This window comes from Sardina pilchardus, chromosome 7 (genome assembly GCF_963854185.1).
Source record: "Sardina pilchardus chromosome 7, fSarPil1.1, whole genome shotgun sequence".
Classification (NCBI taxonomy): Eukaryota; Metazoa; Chordata; class Actinopteri; order Clupeiformes; family Clupeidae; genus Sardina; species Sardina pilchardus.
Genome location: NC_085000.1, coordinates 20,752,292 through 20,779,400, shown reverse-complemented (window position 1 = coordinate 20,779,400; position 27,109 = coordinate 20,752,292). Strand labels below are relative to the sequence as shown.

Here is a 27,109-nt window from a genome sequence, read left to right as displayed (position 1 = left end):
GAACTTGGTTCTGTCATTTATTGCTGGATCCGTTGCGCACGGTCGTCAGTTTAACTTTCTGTCTCTTTCAAAGGCTCCATAGTAGGCTGTTTAGCCTCCCATGCTTGCACAAAGATTCTTCTTTTGGGGCTGAACTTAAAGCCCCACGAGTTCTTGTGTCTTTTCATTTCACTTTGCACTTTAATGTTAGTCGAAGTACTATCAAAGTAATCAAACATGTTTAGCTAAATTAGCCTAATCTGCTTTGCCATTGCAGGTGAAAAATGCATTTCTGGATCACAACTGCACTATATTCTTGTGCTGTCTATACTTTGCATATTCCTTTGCACTTTTCTGCTTCTTGAATTTCTGGTTAGACGCAAACTGCATTTAGTTGTCTTTGCACTTGTCCTCTGCACAGTGACAATAAAGTTGCATCTAATCTAAATTAAAAACAACCCTGTGAAATATAACAATTATGTCTGAGAGCAGGAAAGTAGTAAACAAATCTTAATGCAAATTTAAACATCATCAACATCAAATACCATCGATTTATTTATTGTAATGAAAATCACATAAGTAGCCTACAAGAAAAAAAGTGGGATATAATATTTGGTTGCCACAGGGGCAACCAGGGGTGATCAGCCCGTTGCCACTTGTCACAATTTGGTTGCCAAGGGCAACCGGGCAACCATTAATGTCGAGGCCCGCTGTGTACAGCTCTTTGTACTTACTTGCCATCATCAGCATGGTATGCAACCGAATGTGGGAGCCAGCCGGGCTGGTGGTCAAGCTTGTAGAACTGAGGGACAAGGCCAACTGCAATCGTACCTCTTACTCCAGTGTCCATTATGGTCACCTGGCACAAAGGACAAAAATATAGTATACTCTTATTAACATCATATATATTGTTAAAAACAAAATAGCCGAACAAATGCTGTATAACGACAGACTGACACAATTTTATAAGACCAGGAAACATTGTATTCTCAGAGAGCTGTACACATCAAAGAAAGACAACAACAGTAATAGGATGTCTTTCTATGATAAAAGGCACTGCAGGTGCCCAGGGTCATGTGAGTCACAATTAAAATACAGGCGGGTTGAGGTTAATGGAGAGCAGAGGAATCAACAAGCAAGCAGAGAGAAAACTTCCCTGACTCATACTTTCAACAGAGAACCATCTTCAGAGAGCCTGTTATTAGGGGGTTTGTCTTTCGAGAAACGTTTCACATTTCACATGCTGCCTTCCCAGTCCTTTCGTTGCGGTGTATCCCTTAAGGGACCACCCTGCATGGCCAGCTCTGAAGAGAACCGGGGGGAGAACCGTTATGGTGAAATGAGACCCTACGTTGGCAGAAGTGAGCTGGCCCAGTTCATAAACAGGACTACTGTGTTGACCTATCCTTAAAGGTGGGTTTCCCAAGCTTTTAAAACCAAATCATTACCCAAGCTTTTAAAACCCAAATAGTAGCCAGAAGCCAAAGATATCAACTCTAGAAAGAACCCGTTTAAAGTTCCCTACGCACAAGCACATGCTTCTGCCATGCCCGCTTTTCGAGGATCTCCACAGTTCTAGTTGATATCTCTTCAGATGTACTGTACAGTACATTCCGGAATCCTCTCTGCACAGCATCCAGCTTGAAAGAGCCCCATTCTGCTGGCAACATTCTCACAAATAGGAACACAAGCCACTTACATGATTTATTTTATTTGACTAAATAAGAGGCGGGGGAAAAAACGCAGCACTGTGGAATATGTTAGCAATTAAAAAGCTTTCAGAAATAAAGATGTCAACAGAAGATAAATGACGAGAGGTGCCAGAGTGGGCTCGGAATGAGATGGATTAGACAGTGCCTAGCGCATGAGCTCCGGAGGAGGTGAAATGCTAGCCCAGCAAGCGCATAATGAGGAAACATGAGGACGCCACTGACGCATATTCCGACAGGCACATGACCTTTATTGGAGGGGAGCAAAAAACAAAAAAAAAAGCCCCCTTACTTTGGCGAAACGAAGGAGTCTCTCAGTCTCTCTGGACGTGCGTCATTATCGTGAGCGCCACCTCACATAAAATAAGCAGCAGCTCTTTATTGATCATGCGAAATCCCTTGGCTGCAAATGTCAAACGCATTTGCTTGAGACCTGAGATATTCATCAAGCTCTTAGGAATTCTGCAAAATGCCAAGTGGCTTCAGGTCTGAAAGTCTGAAACTTCTGTTGAACTTTAATTTAAAACAATATGATGTGAGCTCCACGTGAGCACATGGTGGCAATATATGAATACCATTGCACCATAACCATTGATGCTGTATTGGTATACACCCAAAATACCAGAACCAGCATTGCCTGTGATGCTCTGCATCTACATTAATTTCGAAAACCAAGTTGTCCCACTGGGCTTTACCAACTTGGGACAAAGGTAATGTTGCCTCTATGCAAGAGAATGGGAGTGCATTGGTTAACTCAATATGGTCAACTGGTGCCATAGTTTCAGTATGATATGTCATGGCATAAATGGCACAATAGGCCATTGACAATCAACAAGCCAGGTAATCACATCTAAAGGTGGCACGGTTTTTGAAAAATGCTCCGAACCGTGCGGTTCGCATGTCACGGTTCGGAGTGTGTGTTCGTCGTACGGTCCTACGGTTCAGGCTAGTTATGGCATGCGCAATTGATTCCCATATGTGACGACTTGTTTCCCTTACGTGCGAGAGTAGGAGTATGGCGTTTTGAGTGCTGTGCGCAAGGTTTTAGAAATGGCAAGTGCAAGAGATCATCCCTAGCGTGGTCAAACTGATGCACCTGACCCAAAGCCATCGATATTGACCTGACCCTGCTCGGGTGGAAGCATGTTCTTCCGCAACTGTAGACTATGCGTGCAACTTTACCAAACAGTAGAAGTAAACTCATTCTCCTTGGCCCGCTCTCGTGCGCGTTCAATGGACACCCGCCCTCGACATTCATGGATGCAGCAACGCACTTGTTTATTTTCTCCAAAACCTCACACAATTAGCGCGCACCTACGGTGGCCTTACAGTGTCAAAAGTGCAACGTAAAACAGGCATCCTAAGTAATAGAATTAAAACTGTAAAAGTATGTATGTATTACATGAACACAACACGCAATGACGCACAGAAGACGATTAGCTAAATTACTGTTAAAAACGGCTAGCATCATTAGAAGGCTATTGCATTCAAGTTGACTGACCATCTCAATACCAATGTTTTCAACTCCAAGGCTTAAAAGGGCCTGTCTCAAGGAGAAAAAGTATTAGCTTACCTTGAAACTAAAACACATGTGGGGAAACTGAACAGTCCAACCAGTAGAGTATGATGAGCTTAGCCTGCTACTTTGTTTACAATATTGTGAGGCTTCAGCCAGACAGCTGAATTTAAGAGGTGGAGTTATAATGAATAGTAGGCTATATAATCTGCATAAAGTTTGCTGTTATGAATATCAGACATGTCAGTATATAGAATGTATAAATAATTACATAATGTGTGTGTGTTTCAAATAAAGACAAGCTTCATTCTAAAAAATCATTCACACTATATGAAAGGAAAGCGATGAAAAGGCGATGCAATGAAAAATATGGGTGGACGACCTACATTTTGTGCTGGTGCACCATCCCTGCCAAATAAATTAAAAGATTGTTGAAATCATCAATGTCTTCCTTCTTGCTTTACCAAAATCTCAACTGAAGCTTAAAGTTTCCTCAGACAATAATGTGCTTTATGTGAAGTCAAATTCAGTTTGTGCATTATTACATGATAACTATTCTCTAAATACTCTAGCCTAATTGTGGATGATTAAGCTATATGCTGAAATATGATTCTGGAGTGTTAAAGAGTAAAAGAAAAAATAACAACAAGAACCGTACCGAACCGAAAACCGTGACCCTTAACCGTGATACGAACCGAACCGTGGATTTTGTGAACCGTGCCACCCCTAATCACATCCCATTGCAAAGGAAGGATTGAACAATACTTTTTCCAACAGTTTTCCGACAAGCCTACCTGTTTATTTCTGTGATTAGAAAAGCCTAGCCTTATGTGAATTTTGTCTCATCAGCACATAGCCATGTTAAGCAGTTAGCATTATGTCCTCTGGCTTAGCTCGCTGTTGAGTGTAGAGATGTAGCAGCAGTTGACGTCATAAACCAGTACTGGCAGGAAAGTGGCGCCAGTCTATCAACAGAGTTTAAACAGCCAACTGGTTGGAAAAACTATTGTCGAGATCATAGACAATTAGGCTACTGTACCCCTGGAATGCAAAAATAAACTTCAGAAAGACAAAGATTTGTTGTACCGTTTTCATAGAGAACCTCTGTGGATTTACCTGTTGTGTAGGGCTGTAACAACATACCAAATTCACAGTATTGTGTACTTAGTTTTTGTTGCAAATTATACCCTTTAGTAGAGTGGAAACAAAAATATGCATAAAAACTGAACTGAACCAAGTATTTTAGGCCTTCATAGCATATCTTCCCAGTGCAATGTAACAGATAAACACCAGCCACTGCCAGCGGTAAATGTCATACATTTGCCGATATTCAATCAGTCAATAAGTCTGATATACAGTGCAACCGGAAAGTTCAGACACTTTCAAGTTTTCCACATTGTGTTGTGCTTCAGACTCTTCTTGAAATGGATTCAAGTAAAAAAAGCCAGAAATATTCTACTTACATAAGTATTCAGACCCTTTGTTTTGACTCTTGCATTTGAGCTCTGGCCCATCCTACTTCTGGTCTTTGAGGTTTTTTTTTACAACTTAATTAGAGTCCACCTGTGTCTAAATGAATTCACTGGACATTATTAGGAGAGGCACTCATCTGTCTATATAAGGTCTCACAATTGATGACCAAGCCACGAGGATGAGAGAATTGTCCATAGACCTGGGAGACAGGGTTGTGTGAAGACAGATCTAGGGAAGGATACTAGAACATTTCTGCAGCATTGAAAGTGCCCATGAGGTAATTGAAAGGTTTTGGAACAACCAACAGCCTTCCTCGATCTGTCCACTCAGCCAAACTGAGTAATCCAGGACAAAAAGCCATGGTCAGACAGGTAACCAAGGACCCAATGAATGAGAAAAAAAATGAATGAGATGCAGAGTTCATTTGAGAAGATAAGAGAAGTGCAGCACTCCACCAATAATTGTATGGAGATTGAGAAGATGAGAAATAAAAAAAATGTAATCCCTTTTAGGAGGAGTCTGAAACATAACATGTGGAAAACTTGAAAGATGAGAAAAAAAATGTAATCCCTTTTAGGAGGAGTCTGAAACATAACATTATGGAAAACATGAAAGGGTCTGAAAACGTTCCGGTTGCACTCCATGCTGATACAGTTGACCAATAGCAATGTATAGGAACATCCATAGTGGCTAATTGGTAAAGAGTGCACCTTTCCAGGCAAACCTGAGACCTGGTTCCCTCTGTTGTCTTATGCTACTCATGAGCTTGGGAAATGGTAGCATTTTGGATTAGTGCTGTAGTTCTGTCTGAAAAGCCTGAAAGCAACACTTGTGCTGGCCATATGACTAGTCAGTCAAGAGAGTACTGGCCAGTGAGTACAAGTACGCCGTAGGTATGTTTACCAATCTCTAAGGCTCCTACCAAGCTGACACACACACACATGATTACGGTAGTTTAGCATAATACCGTAGACAAACAAGAGCAGGTCTTTCCGCATCTTAACACTATGTTGTTACTAAGATGATGGCCGAGTATAGTCACAATAGTGGCAAGAGAACAAGAACCTGAAACGTACAAGGAAGCAATAGGATCTGCATTAGCCAATGTCATACATAACATATGCTTTGGGCAATCCAGAGCAGCAGGAACTGATAATTGGGTCACAGATTCAATCTCATGTGAGTCTTTTAAAGGGCAAGTATCTGCTGGGAAAACATGCTTCTCGGTTCTTTGAATGAGAATACCCAGAATGCTGAGCAAAGGTGGATTCGGTGTGTAGTGGTGTGTGCAGAGCCCATCAGGATAATGTACAGGGTGTGAGTTTCCAGCCCCACAGCCCCTGGAGAGGAAGTTCATCAAACCTCCACAACCTGCCAGCAGTGCACACATGCCAGTAGGCCTACCTCAGCCTCGCTCCACACATTCAGCCTCCTCCACTGTAGCTACATAAATTAAGAGCCACATGCCCTCTACCAAACCCTAATTTATGAGCCGGTCCAAGCAGGCTTTCCTGTATTAAATCACCTCACTGGGACAATCCCCCCTCCCCTTTCACTCTGCTGCTACAATCGCTAGCAGACGATGGACAAAATACCTGAATGCATCAGCTACGGCACTGATCTTGCCTTCTAAAACTGATGAGACTCAATTAAAATAAATTGGATCAAACTATTTAAATTTCTCGCAGATAGATGTGGGAGCAAATATGAATGTGAATCCATGGTGTGATCTTAATTAGGAACATTCTAACCTGGGTATAGTGAGTGAAAACCAATCTTATGCTTGAGAAGATAGGTTTCAAGAGGCTGGCATCGATTATTACTCAGTAGTTGTCCTGGCAACAGTGTCCATAGCATAAAATCTACATTGATGGCATATTCCAGCTTGACTAAATGGACAGTGTTGATTTCAAACAAAATCTTATGCGACGCCCAACAACTGACAACATGACATTGAATTGATTCACTTTTGTCCTCAACAATTCACCCAGCCAAGTGTGCTGCTGGTTACCTGAATGGTTCAGGAAATGCGAAGACCACCCACACAGACAGATACACATGCAGAATTATGCTTTGGATTAAAGATGGAATAAGATTTAGTCAACATTGTCCTGTTAAGTCAAGTTTTCTTTGACTAAAAGTTGGCAGGTTAGTACCATCTGTAGCTTCTCTTTGTTAGCTTTAGTTTCGTCAACAAAAACAGTTGATATCTGTCTTTTTACCCACTGAAGCCCCTCGGAATAATCTTGCTACAAAAACAAGCTACCAACAAAACATGCAATGAAAATACTCTGCGTTGTCTTTAAGCAAAAGATTAGCCACGATTAGAACACAGTTTCGAGAAGATTTTGAATCATGACAATCAATAATTTAATATGCTACGTCAAATCACATTCATTTCTCACCATCAAAATGTTTAGATCAAACATGGAAATTTCCATTACAGCCTAATTGCAAAATTGGTAGCCTTTACTGTTCTTATTGTGCTAAGCCTACACCTAAAATAAATAAAAACTTCTATAGAAACAATTATTGCACAAACTCCAGACATTGGAGAGGTGGAAACGGCAATAACAGGCTTTCTCAATGAGTGAGCCTGTTCAAAATGCCAAAGACTCATAGGTTCATTTAGACTGCTTCTCAAAAACGAAAGAGCACCCACCTTGCACACTAATGAACACCACATTGCATATTGGGTACCAGCAGTGAGCATTTTATTCCACCTCTACAAGATGAAGCAGCATAATTGTTCGATGTCGGCAGTAGGCCTAGTTCTAAATACATGTAGGTTACACATATTAACATTACAGTATAAAATTTGATGCTAAATAAGCTGATATGTTTTCACCATGACAGTGTCACCGGGTGACATATTTCCCGACATTACTGTACCTTATCCGTGAGTCTACATTGTTAAATAGTGAAAACCCTGTTATAATCACTCACTTTGGATATTAGATCTTACAGATTGTGCATCTTCAGTTTTAACTTGATGTGGAGTTATAATCCTATAGCCTACTTTGCTCGAATCTGTCCGTTTCTTTCCAACTTCACCGAAGTCATCGGTACATTTGGACAGACGCCTGCACTATTGTCGATCAGCATAGTTTACATTCTCATGTCTCTTGATTCGTTTGTAATGGTGATTGCCATTGTTATGCCAGTCTCTCTACTGCATTTGAAGCTGCAGGTGTCAGTCTACAGAATCGTTAGCACAGATAAATTGATATTATCAGAAGCAGCTGCCATTGAAACTTTCTTTGTCAACAGTGAGTTTTGAATTATGAATCTACACACCTCAAGCAGATCTTGACTCATTATAAACAAACTTCAAGGCAAAAGTGAAATTTCGTGAAGTAATTTCTTTGTTAGGCTATGTGATGACACCATTTACTGTGGGCCATTTTTATTCAGTTACGTTATGTTTTCAAAATCAAAATTCTTTCTGGATTTAAATAGCTACAGGTCAATGAGAAAGTCCACGTTACACATAGTTAAATTAACTAAATTACAGAGGTGATGGATCAGATCAGTCAAACTCGCTCGCTGTGGGTGTGACAGAAGCTGGAACGGGAGAATACGCGTAACACATTTACACACGAAGGGGAGAATCTGCCCCCCATGCCCCATATATCCATGATTTGCCTACAATATGTTTGCGAAACAGAACAATGATTCACAACATATCTATCGTTTACAAACAACAAACAAGTCATTGTTGTTAGCTAACATTCAGAACACATAGGGACACAGATTCATAGGACTACAATCATACCACATTTCAAGTGGATTGCTGAGGTATTTCAGATCATTGACCAAAAATGTAAAAAAAAAATAGACATTAAGACCACCTAACTGAGTACAGCAGTGTTCATATATAAACATGAGTAGTGAAATATACTCATAAGCTTACCTCAAAGTAACAGTTTCCTTTTGATAGTGGTCTAGGAGCCATATAGCAGCCAACTTCATCCGAGTTCCCATGATAACTACAGGAGAGAATACAACAATTCCCTTGTTTTGTGTCCAGTGCAGAAGTACATCACAGTTTACAAAAAGAGATAATGACCACTTAAGCATTTTCTTACACATCACTTCAGTATGCAGTCAAATACACTATTTTGCCAAAAGTATTGGGTCATCTGCCTTGAATCGCATATGAACTCTCAAGTGACATCCCATTCTTAATCCATAGGGTTTAATATGACGTCAGTCCACTCTTTGAAGCTATTACAGCTTCAACTCTTCTGGGAAGGCTTTCCACAAGGTTTAGCAATGTGTTCATGGGAATGTTTCGACCATTCTTTCAGAAGTACACTTGTGAGGTCACACACCGATGTTGGACGAGGAGACCAGCTCTCAGTTTCCACTGTAATTCATCCCAAAGGTGTTCTGTTGGGTTGAGGTCAGGACTCTGAACAGGCCAGTCAAGTTCATCCACACCAAACTGTCATCCATGTCTTTGTGGACCTTGCTTTGTGCACTGGTGCAGTCATGTTGGAACAGGAAGGGGCCATCCCCAAACTGGGCTTGGCCCCTTAGTTCCAGTGAAAGGAACTCTGAATGCTTCAGCATTAACCATACCAAGAGATTTTGGACAATTCCATGCTCCCAACTTTGTGGGAACAGTTTGGGGATGCAAAAAAGGATAAAAAGTCCGCACACCAGTATAGCTCCCAGTGATAATTTATTGAAGCAACGTTTCGAGCAATACGCTCGCGTATTGCTCGAAACGTAATTTATTGAAGCAACGTATTGCTCGAAACGTAATTTATTGAAGCAACGTATTGCTCGAAACGTAATTTATTGAAGCAACGTTTCGAGCAATACGCTCTTCCTCAGGCTTGAAGCCTGAGGAAGAGCATATTGCTCGAAACGTTGCTTCAATAAATTATCACTGGGAGCTATACTGGTGTGCGGACTTTTTATCCTTTTTTGTATGGCCTTTTTTGAAGTTCCGGCACCCAGGCTGAATAGGATGTGCGTGGATTTTCTACTTTTAACAGTTTGGGGATGGCCACTTCCTGTTCCAACAGGACTGTGTGTGCACCATTGCACAAAGCAAGGTCCATTACTAGTCTTACAAGAGTTGAAGCTGTTATAGTTGCAAAGAGTGGACCAACGTCATAATTAAACTCTATGGATTAAGAATGAGATGTCACTTCAGTGAGTCAAGGCAAGTGCCCCAATACTTTTGGCAATATAGTATATTTTACAGAATTATTTGGATTGATGCAAATGTGAGTGATGCGAGTTCAAATTGGACACTGATGTTAAACTTGGGCTGAGATTCTGAAGGATCACAATTATGTCATGCCAAGCAAATGCTCTCAGTGTTGTATGTTTGGCTTCAACATATGATTTATACTGTAAGTCTGAATAGCACTAGTTGCAACCTCTCCCCCAACCCCCTGCACACATTGGAGCATCTTACATCAGCATTTTCCTTTTTCCAATACAGCTTTTGTGCTGTGCAAGGCATGCCTTTCATCTTTAGCTGACCAAAAAAAGTGTGTAGCCACTGACTGTCTCTGATTATAATTGTTTCAATCAGTGGGGTTGAGAGACTCAGCATTGTTTGAGGGTTTTGGTGGAAGCTGATGTTTCAACTGCACGCACACGCTGTGGCCTTTGCAGGCAAGTCAATAACCAACCACGAGACTAATCTGAGGGGCTTTCAAAGGAATGCAATTTGAGTGCAAGGGAAGTGAGGCACTGAGAAAACTCAGGTGAGGGTATGAGACTCTGGAACTAGGCGAAGGACAAACCATCTATATGTTACAGTACCCTCAGAAAGGCATGGAAGACAATGCTCTATTTCCATTTCTGTATCACCAAGAGAGACTTGGCTTTGTAGACAACCTAAACACTATTACAATTTAACTTGTTTCAGAGGCTGTGGGAGAATGAGAAATATCAGCAACCTTTTGGTGGTCCACCTTAATAGGTTAGAATTTAGAGCGCTTCTGTTGTCATTCACATCACTATTACTCACATCAGATGACTATACCTTATAAAGCCCATCCTCACCTGAGTGTGTCTCCATCTTTAAGCATACGTTTGTATCGCTCCTGGAAGCGTACAGCTCGAACTTCGCGAATCTCTCTGATTCTCCGTCTCCAGTTCAAGAACCTGTAGTGTAGGTGGATGTCATCCATCTCAAATGGCTGTTATCGAGAGAGGGCCATGGTCAGTTACACTGATATGATCCTTGCAGCACAATGTCAACAACATAATCAGACAATTACCATTATTATAAGCTTGACATCAACATGTATAAATATATTTTTAAAATAACTGATTTTAATACATTGCAAAGAGTGTATACTTTATGTGAGATCAGACAACTTCTTTTATCAATTAAAGTTTTAATAATCTCTCACTCAACACGAGTAGTTCCATCCTTCCAAAAAATCCACAGAGACAAAGTGCCTATATAAAGAAGCTTGTACAGCCCATTGTAAACCTCCATCACCCCTGGTGCCTGAACTACACTAAAAGACGTTTCATAATCCAACTAAATCCTTAACATATTCTTTGACTGAAAAAATGTAGCTCCCTCTAGCCTTGATCTACTAGTAAACACATAAGAAATCCAACTATTATCTTACTTTACATGTGTTGGCGAGATACTGAAACGAGCACTGTTTTCTTAAAACTCTTGACTTGTATCAGTGAACATGTCACTTACTGACTACCTAGCTGGCTAACTTAGCTAAGCTAACTTTGCCTAGCGAACTACCTGAAATAGGCCCGGGTTTGTGTTTAACTTTTCATTTAACCTCTCGTATCATAAGCCTAATTAACGACATGATATGGTGGCTGACATCTGAGGTCCATTTATCTTGCGACAGCTAAACCGCATGCGACTTGAATGGCAAATGCTAACGTTACTTGTATGGCTCCTTACGACTTACTAGCAAACAAACTGAACAGCTAACGTTAACGTCAAATAGCAGGCATCTACAAGCCACCAAAACAGCTTGTTTGAAAAACAGACGCTGGTATGTTCAAATGTAAACGAATGTAGGCTGTATACGGAATATTTGACATGTGCTTACCTTATTTTATGTATCAAAACATCTTAAAAATGTAGCTATTGGAGGCACTTGAATTCATTTCTAACTGTCGGTTGTATGTGCGAGAAAACTTCAATAAAGTATGGACGGCGCTTCCTGGTGACGTACGGAAATCATCAGCTTGAAGCTGCACGAGAATAAAAAAAAGTGGAAGGGGTCTCTTAACGCCCCCAGGTTGCGGGGAACCCAAGAGTGATGCTGTACCAGTCCTCGTCTTCGCATAGCCTAATATTGTTGGTCAGAATATCATCTGTGACATGACAGTGCTATTGCTAATGTTTGGCTACTTGATGTCGTTCAATATTTACATAGCCTAGCCTACAGTTGGGATGGGAAACGATGGAAAGTCTTTACAGGCATACATCACATCACGTTCTACAACTAGGTCTTAAGTAAGAAAACCACATGCAACAGAAGTGCAAAAGGCACGCACTATGGTAGCCTGATATTAATGAAAATAGTGCAGGGTTAGCCTATGCTTCCCAAATAATCATTAACAGCTCATTAGGCCTGTGTCGTGCGCCCAGGCCCAAGGCTTTCTAAGTCCAGCAGAATTTGCTTGAACTTGAACTTGAACTGGACAAAGGCCTATCAAGAATTAAGTCTTAAGGCATAAACCATCATATTTGTGCATGATCAAATAGTCAAGGCTTTGAGTTGTAAATTTGTGCCCAAACTGCTCTTGAGTGAACAGTTTGTTATAGCCTACTTTATACGCGGCCTACCCTTCCTAAAACAGGGGTTAAACTACCGTTCTGACTAAGATGTAACCTCAGGTCAACTGTGAGATGTAAAACCAAATGTGATTCCAACAGTGAGACTACTGAATGCAGTCAGATACTTGTAGTGGCTTCACAGACCACCAGTGGGTGTGAAAGTTTTGTCCTCCTGTGTCACCATGAAAGGTAAGCTACGATAACTATGTATGTTGCATTCTGTCACCTCATGCACTTGTAGGCCTAAGTGAAATGAACACTACAAAGAACAGGAGGAACCTTAAAGAGAGATGCAGAAGCCACAGACACAAAGAATTGTAGTAGGAGTAGAATGGGGGAGGTGATGAGAGGTAGGGAAAATGAGTAATCCAGCAAGTGTGGAAAAAGGGAGCCCCCATTGGCCTGGCGTGCCGCATGGAACATTTTCCCAACAGAACATGTGGAAACAGAATGGGGTTGTGGCATTGATGGGAACACAAGGCGGCAGGTGATTTTTGCTCTCATTCCTAATCACCTCTAATAAGATCACCAGCCAGCTGACATCTGGGCCAAGCATGGTGGACCTGTGCCTGGTGTGATATCCAGAGATTTAGGAAGTGCAAGGGTCCTTCAAATCTTTTCCGTTTTTATGCTGTACTGGCTTTGAACCAACCACTATGTTACTCTCCATGTCTCCATTCTCACATACTGAGAATGAATGTGACCATACATGTCAATACGATTAGATAAACATCTAAATCCTGTTTACTCCCAGCAACCCCCATCTCTGATGTCATATTGTTCATGCTGCCTCATTACAACAGATAACAAACATGTTTTTATCCTCAAGAAACCCTTATTGAGTTGTTTCACCTGAAATACCCCAAATCCCCATAGCAGACAGACAGCTTACATTCTACTTTCTATGTTGTGCCTCCGTAATCTCTTATATCCCAACATGTTGAAACAGTTTTTAATAGAACTGTGTGAGTGTTTCTTATGTCGTCTTGTGTTCGGAGTTCAAGCACTGGCATAAACTCAAGGAAGTCACCCCTGAGGAAAGTTTTCAATGGTTGAGTGGATAGATGGATTGCATTATTAACTGCTGGCATGGACCCTCTCATGTACATTCCAGGGGGAAAAAAATGGGAGTTCTTAATTATCCAGTTCATTTGGATTCCAATATAAACAATTGAAGAAATAAGAACGGACTGGCTGTTCTCTTTCCACCCCACCTGGAGTTCACAGCCTCTTATGGTGTTAGATACTGTACATAATGAAGCATATCTGCTTATAAAGTCAGTTGCTGGAACTGGCCATGGGCCAACAGTGGAGTCCCACACAATTGGACAAAATGTTGTTTTATACAAGGAAATGTTCACCTGTGTGATACAATTACCCTACCCAATGAGAAAGTTCACTGAAAGTTCCATGCGGTTTTGAGTCTTTATTGATGTCATCCATTATGTGCATATGCACAAATGTAATTTACCAATTGACTGCCAGCAAATGCTGTTTTAATGTATCATTTCTCATTGTCTGAGTCGTGATGTATAAAGTTTTATAGACATTGTTCTGAGCTTGAATCATTATTTTGAAAGGAATGAATCTTTAATTCCGTTACTAAGGTTACAGTTACTTGCTATTATACTTTTAGGTTAGCAACCTGACCCTTGAATTCATGTATAATAAATGCACTTGAATCACTCACCCTCAATCATTGTTTCCATGGCAAACGTTAGGAGAATGCAGTGGTACATTCATACATGGTGACATAAGAAACTGTATACTGGCAGTATTTCCTGATGCTGAACATAGCAAGAGTGCACTTAAATGAGAGATCTTTCTCCAGATGCTCTAATGAGAAAAGAGGAGATAGCAGAGAGCTTAGTTATTTCTGAAATAATCTCTCTCTCCCGTTCGGTCTCAATATCTCCCCCTCTGCTCTCTCTCTTCCTCTGTGTATATCCCTCTCTCTCTCTCCCTCTCCCTCTCTCTCTCTCTCTCTCTCTCTATCTCTCTCTCTCTCTCTGAGTCCCAGCCCCTGAAGGTGTCATAACTGTGCTCTCTCCCTCTCCCTCTCTTTCACCGCCTTTCAGATCTTTAAAAGCTGCTGCTTGCTGTGTCTCTCTCGCTCTCTGTTTGTATCCTCTGGCACCGCAGGGGACTCCTAGCTGCCTTCGCAACTAAACAGGCTGAGCACCAAGCAAAAGCTGAAGAGAGGGAAAGGAAACAGATAAAAAGGAAGAGAAAGAAAGCAGTGGAAGGAGAGAGCGAGGAAGACATAAGGGGAAGGGAACATAATACACCAGAAATAGCATCAGCCTTCACATTTTTCGACTTTCAGAGAGGAGAGTATGGAAAACCCAAGACCGGGGCGCAAGATGTCTCTGCTCTCGAACCTGACTGCCATCGTCCTGCTGCTGATTGCCCAGTGCGGATCCTGGACTCTCGCCAGCCGCCTAGGCCCCCACAAAGGCTGTCTCTCCTGCAAGGATCCCCTGGCGTCCGGCAGCCGGGCCTCTCGAGACCACGCTGGCACAGCCAGCAGCACATCTGTCTTGGCCCTCGGGGAGCCGTGCGGTGTGTACACCTTGAGCTGTGCCAAGGGTCTACGCTGTGTGCCCCCACCGCGTGAGCACAGCCCCCTCCAGGCTTTACTGCAGGGAAGGGGCTTCTGCGTCAAGCACAGCAGACCCAGTCCCACTGAGAGGCCCCACCCCACAGGTAAGAGCTCGGCAGCTCTCTCTTTCTCTCTCTCTCTCTCTTTCTCTCTCTGTGTCTTTCCCCTCTCAAGGCAATGTCTTTCCTCTTTTTTCTGTATGCTGGAGGTAGGATGACTTTTTTGACATGTAGCCTTTTTCACTATTCAGAGATGCATTGTGAGATACATGAATGCCTCACATCCGTAACGCTGTATAAGTAAGTATGCAGCAACAGCATGTGAAAGCTAATCTGCTTTGCTGAGGATAGTCCAAGGATGTGTTACAGGACTTCATGTCTGTGGCAGTGATCAGTAGTGTAGTAAACTGGGGAATGGAAATGAATGGTTAATTGATGAAAGGATGATGGAGCACTACATGACATGTTTATCTGTGCAGAATATGCGAGTGCATGCCTGTGCATGTGTTAAACTATTACTATATACAAATGTAGTAGGCAAAGGTATGTGTGTGTGTGTGTGTGTGTCTGACTGACTATGTGTGTGTGTGCATGTCTGTGTGTGTGTGTGTGGGGGGGGGGGGGGGGGCAGAAATAAGTGAGTTGAAATAAGGTGGGATAATGAGTATATGTGCCAGTGTCTCTGTGTAAATGCACATGAGAGGATATGAGTCTGTGCCGCCATGGTCCGGAATGTCTTCCTTTGCATAGCAATGGTCTCCATCTGCTGTTCAAATAACGCCATTGCGTTCTTATCATTGGAGTTTGCGTACGTGATTTGAGATTTGAGGCTCTGCTGCAGGAAAAAGATGCAGATGTCTTGCAGGCAAAATGGACTTGGAACCAGAAATATGGAACCTCTGGTACAAACAGCTGTACAATGTATAAGAATATTGTCTTTTTATTTTTCAGGTCCCCATCCTTCACATGGTGGAGAGACAGACAAAGTGAGTACCAAAGATAAATCAACAGTCCAATGCTTTGGGATCACCTTGTCATGTATGTCATAGATGAGAAATTGATTATGTGCAAAATGCATGACTTAATATGCATTGCAATTCATAGAGTTAAGTCAAATTCAACATGGCTGACCTGAAAAGGAGAGCCTTGTATAACAATGCCATTATATAATGACTTGATGTTGTGTGTGACATCTAATAGTATCCCTCTGGCTAATGCTACGTCACTGACCTCATTGCAAAGCATATATTGGATAATACCCAAACATATTGAGATTGATGCACCCATTGCCTCTATTTGGATGTCAAGAGCTTGGATGCACATGGAGGGGTATCTCATCTCTCTTTGTGTAGTATTTGTTTTATCCAATTAAACATTCCACTTCACTATTGTGTTTTTCCCAAGGCTCCCTGTCGCAAGCTGCTTAACTCTGTGCTGCGGGGCCTTGAACTGACTATTTTCCAGTCAGACCGTGACATCTACATCCCCAACTGTGATACTCGTGGTTTCTACAGAAAAAAACAGGTGACTCCTACTGTAGATTCTCTATTCTGTCTTTTATATATGGTATTGTGTGTGTGTGTGTGTGTGTGTGTGTGTGTGTGTGTGTGTGTGTGTGTGTGTGTGTGTGTGTGTGTGTGTGTGTGTGTGTGTGTGTGTGTGTGTGTGTGTGTGTGTGTGTGTGTGTAGGTAGGAGGGGGAGGGGATGAGAGGGACACACTGTGGCTGTGAAACTGTATGCAAATAGACAAAGAAACAGAGCAAGAACATTCTCATTTTAGACCCCTTTTCATTTTGGTCTTTCTCATAAGCAAATGAAATGAAAATGTTCTGTGTGATGTGTTTGTTTGCTGCACGTCAAAATAGCTGAATACTTACAGGCTTTTCCTTCACCTGTCTTGCCTCCAGTGTCGGTCCTCTATGGGGATGCAGCGTGGCCACTGCTGGTGTGTGGACGAGCTGGGAACTGCCCTCCCTGTCCGCCCTAGTGAGGACGGCACCTTGCCCTGCGATGGGGAGTGACCCTCAGAGGCCGGAGGATACGTAGGAAGAGACAGAGGGGGGGCAGAGAGGAGACTGTGGAGAGGAGGTGGCTTTTGCTTCTGCTAGACACTGCCTGGCTAGGAGAAACTAGAGAGAAATCACTTGAAATGGAAAAAGGTTCACCCAAACACCCATCCACTTGAGGAGGAGAAAGCCCTTTGACCACTCGTTAACCCCCCGATCACAGCCCATCACAAGTGGATGGTCCTTTTTCTCCTTGGGAAAGAATACTGCCTCGTGTTTGGTCATTTCTCATAGACTAAAATACTGTTAAGCAAGCAGAGTTGATAATGATTAATGATGATAATGGAGTTGATACAACAATAAAAACAAACCCGTCTCCCCACCACCCTCTCTCCCACTTCCAAGAGATACACTGATCAGAGTATATACACTTAAAATGATCAAACATCATTTAATTTATTCTGAAGTACAATGACATTTCCATTCAGATTTGCATATATTTGACTTCTTCATGTTACCGTATAATCAAAATGTAAAGATGCTCGTATATGTACACATTATTTGGGTTGCATTCTGACTGCTAACAGTGGATTGTTTGTACATAAGTATGGTTTTGTGGTTGACTGTGTATTTGAACTGGCAAGTACAAGATTGCTAATGGCTGTTACCCTTTCTGAGATGTTAAGCATATTTTTATACACTTCAATATAATATTTTATATATATATATATATAAAATTTTGTTTTATTTAAATACAGTGCCATGTATTTTTATATTGTCAGCAGTTTTATTTCCTTTACATGACAAAAGCTATTTTATTTCATTTTACTGAAATGTGTTATGCCCCAAAGGCACACTCATGGAGCAGAACTACAACCACAATACACAGATATTCAACTGCTGTACATGTTTCTTTCTCTTTTGTTTTAAATTTCATTTTAATGTTATATAATATGTGTGGACCATAATATCAGAATGTATTACAATGTTTGCGTTGGAAAAGTACTGTTTTAATGAAGTTTCTTTAATGTTATTATCAATCATTCCCGAATAAATAAAGTAAAAAAAAAAAATGCAAGTGCAAAAAGTGTTATTAGACATTTTTCACACTGATTAATGTGGTATCCGTATTTGTTGACAAGACGGCTTGTCAGGAATTTCCAAAATTAGCTAAAGACAAGAGTAAAAGGGAAAAATAAATATATAAATTAACAACTAAAAAACCTGTCTCCGTTTTGTTTTTTCAGTTCTGCGTGCACACAGTCTGTTTCTGTTTGTTTGTTAAGTTACTTACATGTTTATATAGTGTCTTGTGCCACATCGGATATATTCGGAAATTCTGACCTTAAATGCAAAATGCAAAGTTGGACTTGACGTCACTGTCATATTTCCCTTACAGCGAGTCACTCTTAGGCTGGGTGAACCCTGCCTGACCTACCGGCAAATTTGGATTTCACCTGGCAGCTCAGGCTGGAAACCTGCACATCTATCTCCCCCTGCTTCCTGTCCACAGCTTGGGTCCAATCACAAACTAACAAATCCAAAAGATGCACTCGGATTGTTGGTCTGATTGGTTGAAGGAATATCAGTGCGTACAGAGTCATTTGAACTATGCCCCTTGATCATGCCTCTTGGGCAGTAGAAACAAGGCGCAGCCTCCCCAGACTAATAATGTTCAATCTTAAAAGACTGACTTAGTATGGTGATAGCCAGACGAGGAGGACCAAGAACCAAGAGAGGCCATATGCAAATAGAGGTTTGAAAAGAGGCCAATAAGGGTAACAACTTCCACTCTCAGGGAAACTATACCTACCTACTGTACCAAACTAATCCATGTTGAACTTGCAAAAGCTACAATCAAATCGACAATCGACTACTACGACAATCTGGTGAAAAGACAAATTTAGCCATCTAGCTCTATGTAGGACCCCATTTCTTTTGCACTTGCTCATGATCGCCCCTAGCAGAACTGCAACAGATTGCAGGTACAGTAGAGTTAAAAGGGATTGAACTTTCGGGCCTTCCTCCTCCATCCTCTTTCCTGGGTCTTGCCTCCTTCTCTTTGCAATTCGATAAATGAGACATCCTTGATGTCATCAAGATTTGAATGATTTCACATGCAGATAGATAGGGTTTTGATAAGAACCCCCATGTGTTGTGATCTCCCCGCTAGAGCAAGGTTGGTGTGGTAAAGCCTTGCGCCTGTGCATTTCTGACTGATAAGTGCATATTAAAGGGGTATAATCATGGCTATTGGGCTTAAGCCCCAGTAATAAATGAACAACAGTCATTCAAAATCATCAAAGTTAAATGTTTGAATTTCCTCAGCGAGTCACATCATGCTCATACTGATGCTCATTACCCATGTCCTTGGAACCGGTGTATCTTGAAGGCTTCGAACTCCAGAATCAGTCAGTAAACATTGGTTGTGTTATCCTGGAGATCAGAGAGTCTGGCCTAGATCCAGTTCAAATGACTCTGTACGCTTGGATAGTCCTTCAACCAATCAGACCAACAATCTTGATGGGTCTTTTGCATGAGCTAGTTTGTGATTGGACCCAAAGGTTATGGACAGGAAACAGGGGAGATAGATGTGCAGGTTTCCAGCCTGAGCTGCCGAGCGAAATCCAAATTCAGGTCAGGCAGGGTTCACCCAGCCTATAATCCTCCTGCTCGTGGCCCAGAAAAAGTCTGACTTCATCAAGGAAATCTCATTCATGCCTTTTTACACATGACATCAGTGTTGCTCTCAAATGACAATTTGTTGTCCATTATGGTTCCCAAATATTTATAATCTGTGACCACATCCACATTCTCATTCTGAATCACAGTAGGCCTATAAATAAAAGATGTCTGACACCTGCGGAAATCAATTAACATATCTTTGGTCTTATGGCTACAAGAACTCATTACACCATGCAATAAAATCATCCACAACAGTGCCATGACCATTGTCATCATTGTTTAAAAGGCTAACTATGACCGTATCATCAGCAAAATGTAAAACATGTCTAAGGATAATTACTCCTACAGCCATTTGTGTAAAGCAGGAAAAGCAGTGGGGAGAGCACACAGCCTTGAGGTAGTAGACAAGGTAGGTTGTAGGCCTAGTAGACACTAGTAAACTGCTATATTTACGAACTACGACTGCCATGTTTCTGTTACAAACTAACCCCATGCATTTCTATGGAGGATTTTTTTTTAGTGCTGTCTCCTCTCCTCATCAGAAAGTCTCTGGTAAAGTCACCTGACAAGTTGCAGTCCATTTAATGAAACGAAAGGAGACATTTCATTGAAAATATGACTTTTCACAAATACTAGATCATACTCATATTCTGACAAATAGTTTTGTTCGATAGGTTTGCTGATAATATTATATTTGAAAACTCTGTCTATGGAAAATGTTTGAAACCACCAGGGGGCGGGGCAGGTGTTCACTTTCCCTTTTTTTCTTTCCGCGAGCTTGCACCACGAAGACGAGGCGAAGCGAAGCTGTAGTCTTTCCGTAGAAAACCCAGTAGCAGCGGTGCTCATAGCGAGTCCATTTGCCGGGCGGGAGTGTAGGATATCATTAATGTAAGTAAGTGAGAAATGGAAAAGTTGCAACTACATATTAATGTCTACCAACATACCATGCCACGGTCTTTTTGTTCACTTGTTTTTTTGTTCTCTCTGTTCAGTCACAACGAAGTCAGCACCACAAGAATTTGTTGTGAAAGTAATTACCAACAACTTAACGTTAACGTTATTAATAACAATGTAACAACAACGTATAGACAGCGTTATAATGCCAGACGTCTTTAAACACATTTGACATACATGTAAGAGACTTACGTTACGTTGTGTACTTTGTATTTTGCACAAGTCGGCCAACATTTAGCTAACTTAACGTAGCATCGTTGGCTTATTTTGGGAGTTCGTTAGATTCAGCAAGCGAATGTTGCCGAATACAACGCATCTGGATTATTTGTTTCCTTGCAAAACAGCAGTTGGTTTCATTTTCAGGACGTTGAACTCAGTCTTTTGAGGATTATTCGTTGCGGTGGCTAACGTACAGTATCCTTCCTGTTTCAACCAGGAGTTAGCTATTTTCCACAGTTGCTAGGCAACGGATGTAACGAACGAGGAAACACCTTTGCAGAAACAAGCGGTTCTACTGAAAAATGCATTGCTCGGACCAATAATCTTCGATTTCTAGAGTCTTTGGTTAGATCCTGTGGTTAGATCATGCAAAGATCCCGCTTTAACCCTCTCTGGCTCATGTTTGCAGAAGACTACTCAGAACCATACAGTATGTCTATCATTTCCAATCTGAATGAGTCACGAATATACAATTGTCATCTTGCTAACACACTTCTGGCAATTATTTCGGGCAGCAAATGAAATGGGAGGTAACATTGGCATACAAATTACATCGGGTGAATTTGTTCTTTGCATTGCATCAGTCAATACAATGTCATTGATAAGATATTAATAATAAAGGGGACCCTGAACAATTTTGGCCCCTCAACACTTTTCCTCCAGTCCTCCAGGGAAACCTTTCCCCTGCTATAACATGTTTGTCTCTCCAGGGTTCAGACATGAAAAGTGAATCAGTACACAACAAGAAGGAGGACTTCATTTTTGGGGTAAGGCACAGCAAGATTATACAAATTCAGTAAAGTATAGACACACATACATACACACACATGTCAGAATAAACAGTTAATCAATAGCAAGAGGAAAATCGTTTGATAGAACTTTCTTTCTTTCTTCTGCTTTACATTCTGCCCTGCATTCTCCCTTTTTTTTTTATCATAAACCTCCCATCATGGCCCCATTTCTTGTGTGTGTGTGTGTGTGTGTGTGTGTGTGTGTGTGTGTGTGTGTGTGCGCACGCGTGCCTGCATATTCAGCGGCAGTGGCTTATAGAGCACTATGAGGCGTCTGAGGGCCAAAGTGTGGCCCGCAGGGTTCTGTATGAGCAGTACGTGCAGCACTGCAGGGACAACAAGCAGAAGCCCATGAGCAGCGCCTTGCTGGGGATCGTTGTCCACTCCATCTTCATGAAGCTCAGCATGAGACGACTGGGGCCCAGGTCAGGATGGCCCCGCTGCAAGCACACACACACACGCACACACACATGCAGGCACACAATAGCAGAGTAGTAATTGGGAGCCAGGAAAATAACTGGTGGACCAATAACATTTTTGGGGCCAGACCGAGTAGCTGTGATCTTAAAGGGATAGTTCGGCGTTTAAGACACGAAGTTATATGGGTTCCCTGTCAGCAACGTTGTGCATCAGCACTGGCTTACCCCCCGACAGCGTCCTGTGAGCCGAGATCCAGCCGGTTTTTGATCGTTTTTGATGCTGAAGAAAGTAGTCCGGCAAGTTTCTGGGGTCACGAAAGTAAAGTGTTTTTCTTCTCAAAACCATATGCGTTCAAAAGAGTGATATATTTGCACCACAAAAACGTTGTCCAGCTGTCAGTAGCGCGCAGTGATAGGAATCGAGAAAAATAGTGCCAAGATAACGAGGTTTGAATTTTTCCTGGACAACGTTTTTGTGGTGCAAATATATCACTCTTTTGAACACGTATGGTTTTGAGAAGAAAAACACTTTACTTTCGTGACCCCAGAAACTTGCCGGACTACTTTCTTCAGCATCAAAAACCGGCTGGATCTCGGCTCACAGGACGCTGTCGGGGGGTAAGTCATTGCTGATGCACAACGTTGTTGACAGGGAACCCATATAACTTTGTGTCTTAAAACCCAAACTATCCCTTTAACAACTGCGCTCTTCAGCAACTTGGGGTGTGCGGTCACACACCCCTCTCCCTCACCCCACACACCCCTCACACTCACCCCACACAGCCCCTCCCTGTCATTCCTAGTAGCCACACCCCAATGAGCACAGTCCTTGGAATGATGTCAGAGCTATGACAAACTCTTGCGCAGGCACGTGCTCTATGAGTAGGGAGAATGGGCAGCCAGGAGGTCATTACTGACGTTGTTAGAGTGACATTTTCCTCCAGAATGAGGAATATAACCTCAAGTAAAACAGGCCTTATTTTAGGAACAAAATGTGACTAATATGAAAACTCAACATGTTTCATTCCTATCATGAATTATAAAGCCCTTGAAAATAAAGACTATCTTTGATCAAAAATGCAAATACATTTTGGATCGGCCTTTATCTAATGATGTTACTAGTACCGTGATGGCACAAGATCTCGCAACTGTGTGTGTGTGTGTGTGTGTGTGTGTGTGTCTGTGTAACAGGGGGAATTCAGAGTATCACTACTGGGGGATACATTTGAAGAGGAGATCCCCTCTGAACCAGCAGCAGAATGCTGGAGACTCCACCGCTGAAACGAAGGTAGCTTTCTTTTCTGCTTCCTGCTATGTTTTCTGCTCTTTTTCAGCTGTCTATTCCTGCTTCCTGCTCTCTCTTTCCACGCTCTGCATCCTGTAGCTTTTCTTTCCTGTTCTCCCTTTCTGAGAGATTATGTACATTTTAGGATTCACTTTATGAATGTGTTGTTTCCCTACAAAACACTTGTTTCTTTCTTATCTTGCATTTGCAAATTCCTTTTGGATGGTTTGATCCATTGTGTACATGTGCCTTCTAATGCAGCAGATTCCATACATGTAATTGCTGATAAGATGACATCTGTGACACAATACACCCAACTGACAATTAACATTTTCAGTTAATTTAACAAATTATGCACACCATTTCAACTGATCCAAAAATATAGCAAAACAGTGCAAAACATTTTGATATTGAATGTACCACGTAGGCGTTACCTGCGTGCAATGAAACTTTGGACATGTTGGGTTGCTGAGGATTCATCAGTTGGATCCTGAAGGCTGTATGCGTCAGCTACCTTTGCAGGGGTCTTTGAAATGGGACACAGCTTAGTCACACCACTGACGCATTCAGTCTACGCATGTAGCCCCAGACCCATGCGGCCCTTGGAGCTCTGCGCTTCAACTCAGCTAAATACTAAACTAACTGAGCTTCTTCTCCTGTCTCTGCTCCAGATGAAGGGAAAACTCGTGGTGAAGACCCATGCTGGCTGGGTAACACATCGCACACATGCCTCTAACACCATTCAAAATACTCTCGCACTCACTCACTCACTCACTCACTCACTCACTGTTTTCTCTGTCTGTGTTTCCCTCTGATTATGCTGTGTGTGTGTGTGTGTTAGAGGCAGTGGCTGAACGATAACTACGAGATGTCTCCAGGGATGAGTATGCCACGCAGTGCAGTTTATGACCAGCTCTTGTGGCATTGCCATGAGTGCAACCTGGATCCAATCTCCTCTTCGACCCTCGGCAAACTCATCAGCTCCGTCTTCCCTGGAATTATGACCCGTCGCCTCGGAACAAGGTCTCACACGGACATGGACATGCACATAAAATCACGGACACACACACACACACACACACACACACACAGAGACAGGCACAAACATGGACACACACACAGAGACATATACAAACACAGACACACACTCTGACACACTCAGATGTCCCTGATCACTGACATAAAGACCTTGCAAGCTGTTTCTGAGAAATAAAAGAATTATAGAGGGGAAAAAAACATAAAACATAAAATATCAATGAATGTAGTATGACAGATTGTATGCAATTCTGAAAAGGTGAGTTTTTTTGTAATGCCAAAGGACCAGGCTCATGGGCATGGCAGAATGCATTATTATGACCGCCGCGCCTGTGAAGCAGTCGTATGGGTTTAGTCTTAGTCTTTTCCCCCTTCCCTTCTCTTTCATATGTTGGTCTCAAGAGGCCATGTCAACCCATCCCTTATCTAGTTGAAAATGAAAAAGCGAAAACGAGGCGTTGTAAACGGTATCTTTCTGCACAAAGTTTGAAGTGTAGGATCATCCAGAGGACACCCTCTGACTGCATCCCAAGTTTCGTGGAATTCTGTTCATGACCATATCAGCTACACACGCACTCACATGCACACACATAAACGCGCACAAACATGCACACACATGCACTCATTTACATATACAAAAGTTGCAAGAGTAGAGGATGGAGTAGGAGATGGAGACTGTCTGCTGTGAGTTAATGTGTGAATGTGTGAATGTGTTTGTGTGTTTGTTTGTTCGTACTTAGGGGGAACTCAGAGTATCACTACTGGGGTATGCAGCTGAAGAATGACTCTCCTCTCATGCGCCTGAGAGATGCCTGTCCTATAGAATTTGAGGTGAAACGTCCACGGACACACACACACACACACACACACACACACACACTCACAGAGTGAATTTGCTCTAATGTAATTTGAACCCGCTGCTAATATGAGATTACCCACCCAAACCAATGATTTGTCAGCTATAGATATTCAAACCCAACCCTCATCCGATCATCATTCATTACAGTTTATAGTCCAGGCAACATGTGTCATTACCGAATCAGTGTTGAAATAGACTGTAATATGTTTCCCCCCAAACAGGAGGAGGCTAACTCAGAAACTTGTGCAGAAGAAACAGAGGTGAGCCCCCCCTCCACAAACACACACAACATCCACATATAACTTTTGCCAAAATACTATCCCCAAGGAAATTCACTGAAGCCAAATTATGTTTTAAGGCATTTCAACTATGAAAAGCAGCAAGAGGTGGCTTGATATCAAATGGAAAGCTAAGCTGGCCAGCTGAATGTAGTTGATAGCACCTAGGTCCTTTGAATTCCTAGGGAAACCCTGATCAACTTATTTTAAAATTGTATTCGTCCTGAGTAGACTGATGGTATATAGTCCCAAACTTAACATTTCCTTAATTTAAAGTTTAATGTAGCATTTCCTTGATGTTATATCCCTTGTACCTGTCCAGATAGTTATAGATTGTGAATGACATGATTTCCTATATCACTTGCAGTGTGACTTGGAAGAGCACAACAAAATAGAGGTAACAGAGGTCTCTCTCTCTCTCTCTCTCTCTCTCTCTCTCTCTCTCTCCCTCTCTTCTGCTGCCTCCATCTCTTTCTTTCTCTCTCACAGTCACTTTCTCTCACTGGCTAGGGTCAGACTACTGAGACAAATCACTTGATGTAACACATATCTGATGTTGTGAAAACTGTGTGACCAGTCACAGTATGCTTTGTGTATGCTGCTCATCAGACTGTCACCAATCCACACAGGGATAGGAGTTTTATAGTCCAGGCTGCATTTGTTGCCGTTTTGAGACCACATTTTTTATAATATATTCAGGGAACAGGCAGCTAGCAGATTGTGAGGAAATATTTGCTGTATGTGACTATAAAATATTTTAGCTTACATCAGAAACCGCGTATTATCGCTTTAACAATGTGAACAGCCACACCCACACCCACAAAAAAATCAGATTTAAGTAAAATTTAGAATTGAGCTTTAGGTGTGACCCTAGCTTCAGTGTCCTACACAATGGTTACATTTGGATGTGTTATGTTATGCATGGCATATAACTGTCACATACACACACATTATCACATAATTGACTCTGAGATGTGTGAAATCTTGCTGCTGTGTTTCTGGAGTTTCCGCATCACGGGCTTCCGAGTTGGTACAATTTCAGTAAAGCTATTGCTGAAGTGTCAGCCCTGGTGTGCAGCCGACCTTGTGTGAAGACTTACCAGGGTAAAGACAAGTGAGTCGACCTGTGCCTGCCTATTCATCGAGCAAGGTCACTGAGAAAGACAAACTGTCCTCTTGCCCGAAAGGGCACGTTTACTCCCCTACTCATCAAGCTCCACTGACTGCTGTAGCCCCCACATCAAATTGAAATCATTAATGCACAAAGCGATCTCCGCGCACCCACGTTCTCGTAGATACATGTGCTACCACCTGACTGCTGCGCTCCTCCAAAGAGCACCGCCTAGACTGCAGCTGGCATGCTCACAGCAATCCAAACTAGCAGGGGCGACCCTCACTGTCTTCTGAAACCTTTTGAAGACCCAGCTCTTCCGAGAGTACCTCCTCTCCTAACACCACTCACAACCTAACACACCCTACTTGCACTTTCCATGATCTTCTC

General features: G+C 42.1%; 3 protein-coding genes across 12 annotated transcripts in view; 2 read left to right on the top strand and 1 right to left on the bottom strand.

Annotated features, from left to right (window-relative positions):
• spryd3 (SPRY domain containing 3) overlaps window positions 1-11,898 on the bottom strand; it is a 45,587-nt gene extending 33,689 nt beyond the window's left edge. The window contains exons 1-4 of the mRNA XM_062541193.1: window positions 11,739-11,898; window positions 10,708-10,844; window positions 8,591-8,666; window positions 714-838 (exon numbers count right to left, since the gene is read on the bottom strand). Of these exons, the coding sequence (XP_062397177.1) occupies window positions 714-838; window positions 8,591-8,666; window positions 10,708-10,835 (329 nt within the window). The 5' untranslated portion in view covers window positions 10,836-10,844; window positions 11,739-11,898. The remainder of the gene's footprint in view (window positions 1-713; window positions 839-8,590; window positions 8,667-10,707; window positions 10,845-11,738) is intronic.
• Window positions 11,899-14,571: 2,673 nt separating this feature from the next.
• igfbp6b (insulin-like growth factor binding protein 6b) lies at window positions 14,572-18,287 on the top strand. Its single transcript, XM_062541192.1, has 4 exons — window positions 14,572-15,178; window positions 16,025-16,059; window positions 16,478-16,597; window positions 16,982-18,287. The coding sequence occupies exons 1-4, from the start codon at window positions 14,809-14,811 to the stop codon at window positions 17,093-17,095; spliced, it is 639 nt and encodes a 212-aa protein (XP_062397176.1). The 5' UTR covers window positions 14,572-14,808; the 3' UTR covers window positions 17,096-18,287.
• A 2,251-nt stretch (window positions 18,288-20,538) lies between these two features.
• LOC134088302 (uncharacterized) overlaps window positions 20,539-27,109 on the top strand; it is a 9,797-nt gene continuing 3,226 nt past the window's right edge. For 7 of the 10 annotated variants that reach the window (XM_062542239.1, XM_062542237.1, XM_062542235.1 and 4 more), the window contains exons 1-9: window positions 20,539-20,656; window positions 21,652-21,708; window positions 21,976-22,157; window positions 23,343-23,439; window positions 24,108-24,146; window positions 24,278-24,459; window positions 25,212-25,302; window positions 25,552-25,590; window positions 25,976-26,005. In XM_062542239.1, coding sequence (XP_062398223.1) covers window positions 21,661-21,708; window positions 21,976-22,157; window positions 23,343-23,439; window positions 24,108-24,146; window positions 24,278-24,459; window positions 25,212-25,302; window positions 25,552-25,590; window positions 25,976-26,005 — 708 coding nt within the window. In that variant the 5' untranslated portion in view covers window positions 20,539-20,656; window positions 21,652-21,660. Of the gene's footprint in view, window positions 20,661-21,651; window positions 21,709-21,975; window positions 22,158-23,342; window positions 23,440-24,107; window positions 24,147-24,277; window positions 24,460-25,211; window positions 25,303-25,551; window positions 25,591-25,975; window positions 26,006-27,109 lie in introns of all 10 variants that reach the window. The other 3 variants (XM_062542238.1, XM_062542236.1, XM_062542232.1) reach the window with 2 other exon arrangements.

Bases quoted from the DNA above. Each gene is read 5' to 3' on its own strand.
- igfbp6b (XM_062541192.1), top strand. From the start codon at position 14,809: ATGGAAAACCCAAGACCGGGGCGCAAGATGTCTCTGCTCTCGAACCTG. The intron at 16,060-16,477 runs GTGAGTACCAAA...GTTTTTCCCAAG, and splicing joins ATGGTGGAGAGACAGACAAA to GCTCCCTGTCGCAAGCTGCT. The intron at 16,598-16,981 runs GTGACTCCTACT...TCTTGCCTCCAG, and splicing joins GTTTCTACAGAAAAAAACAG to TGTCGGTCCTCTATGGGGAT.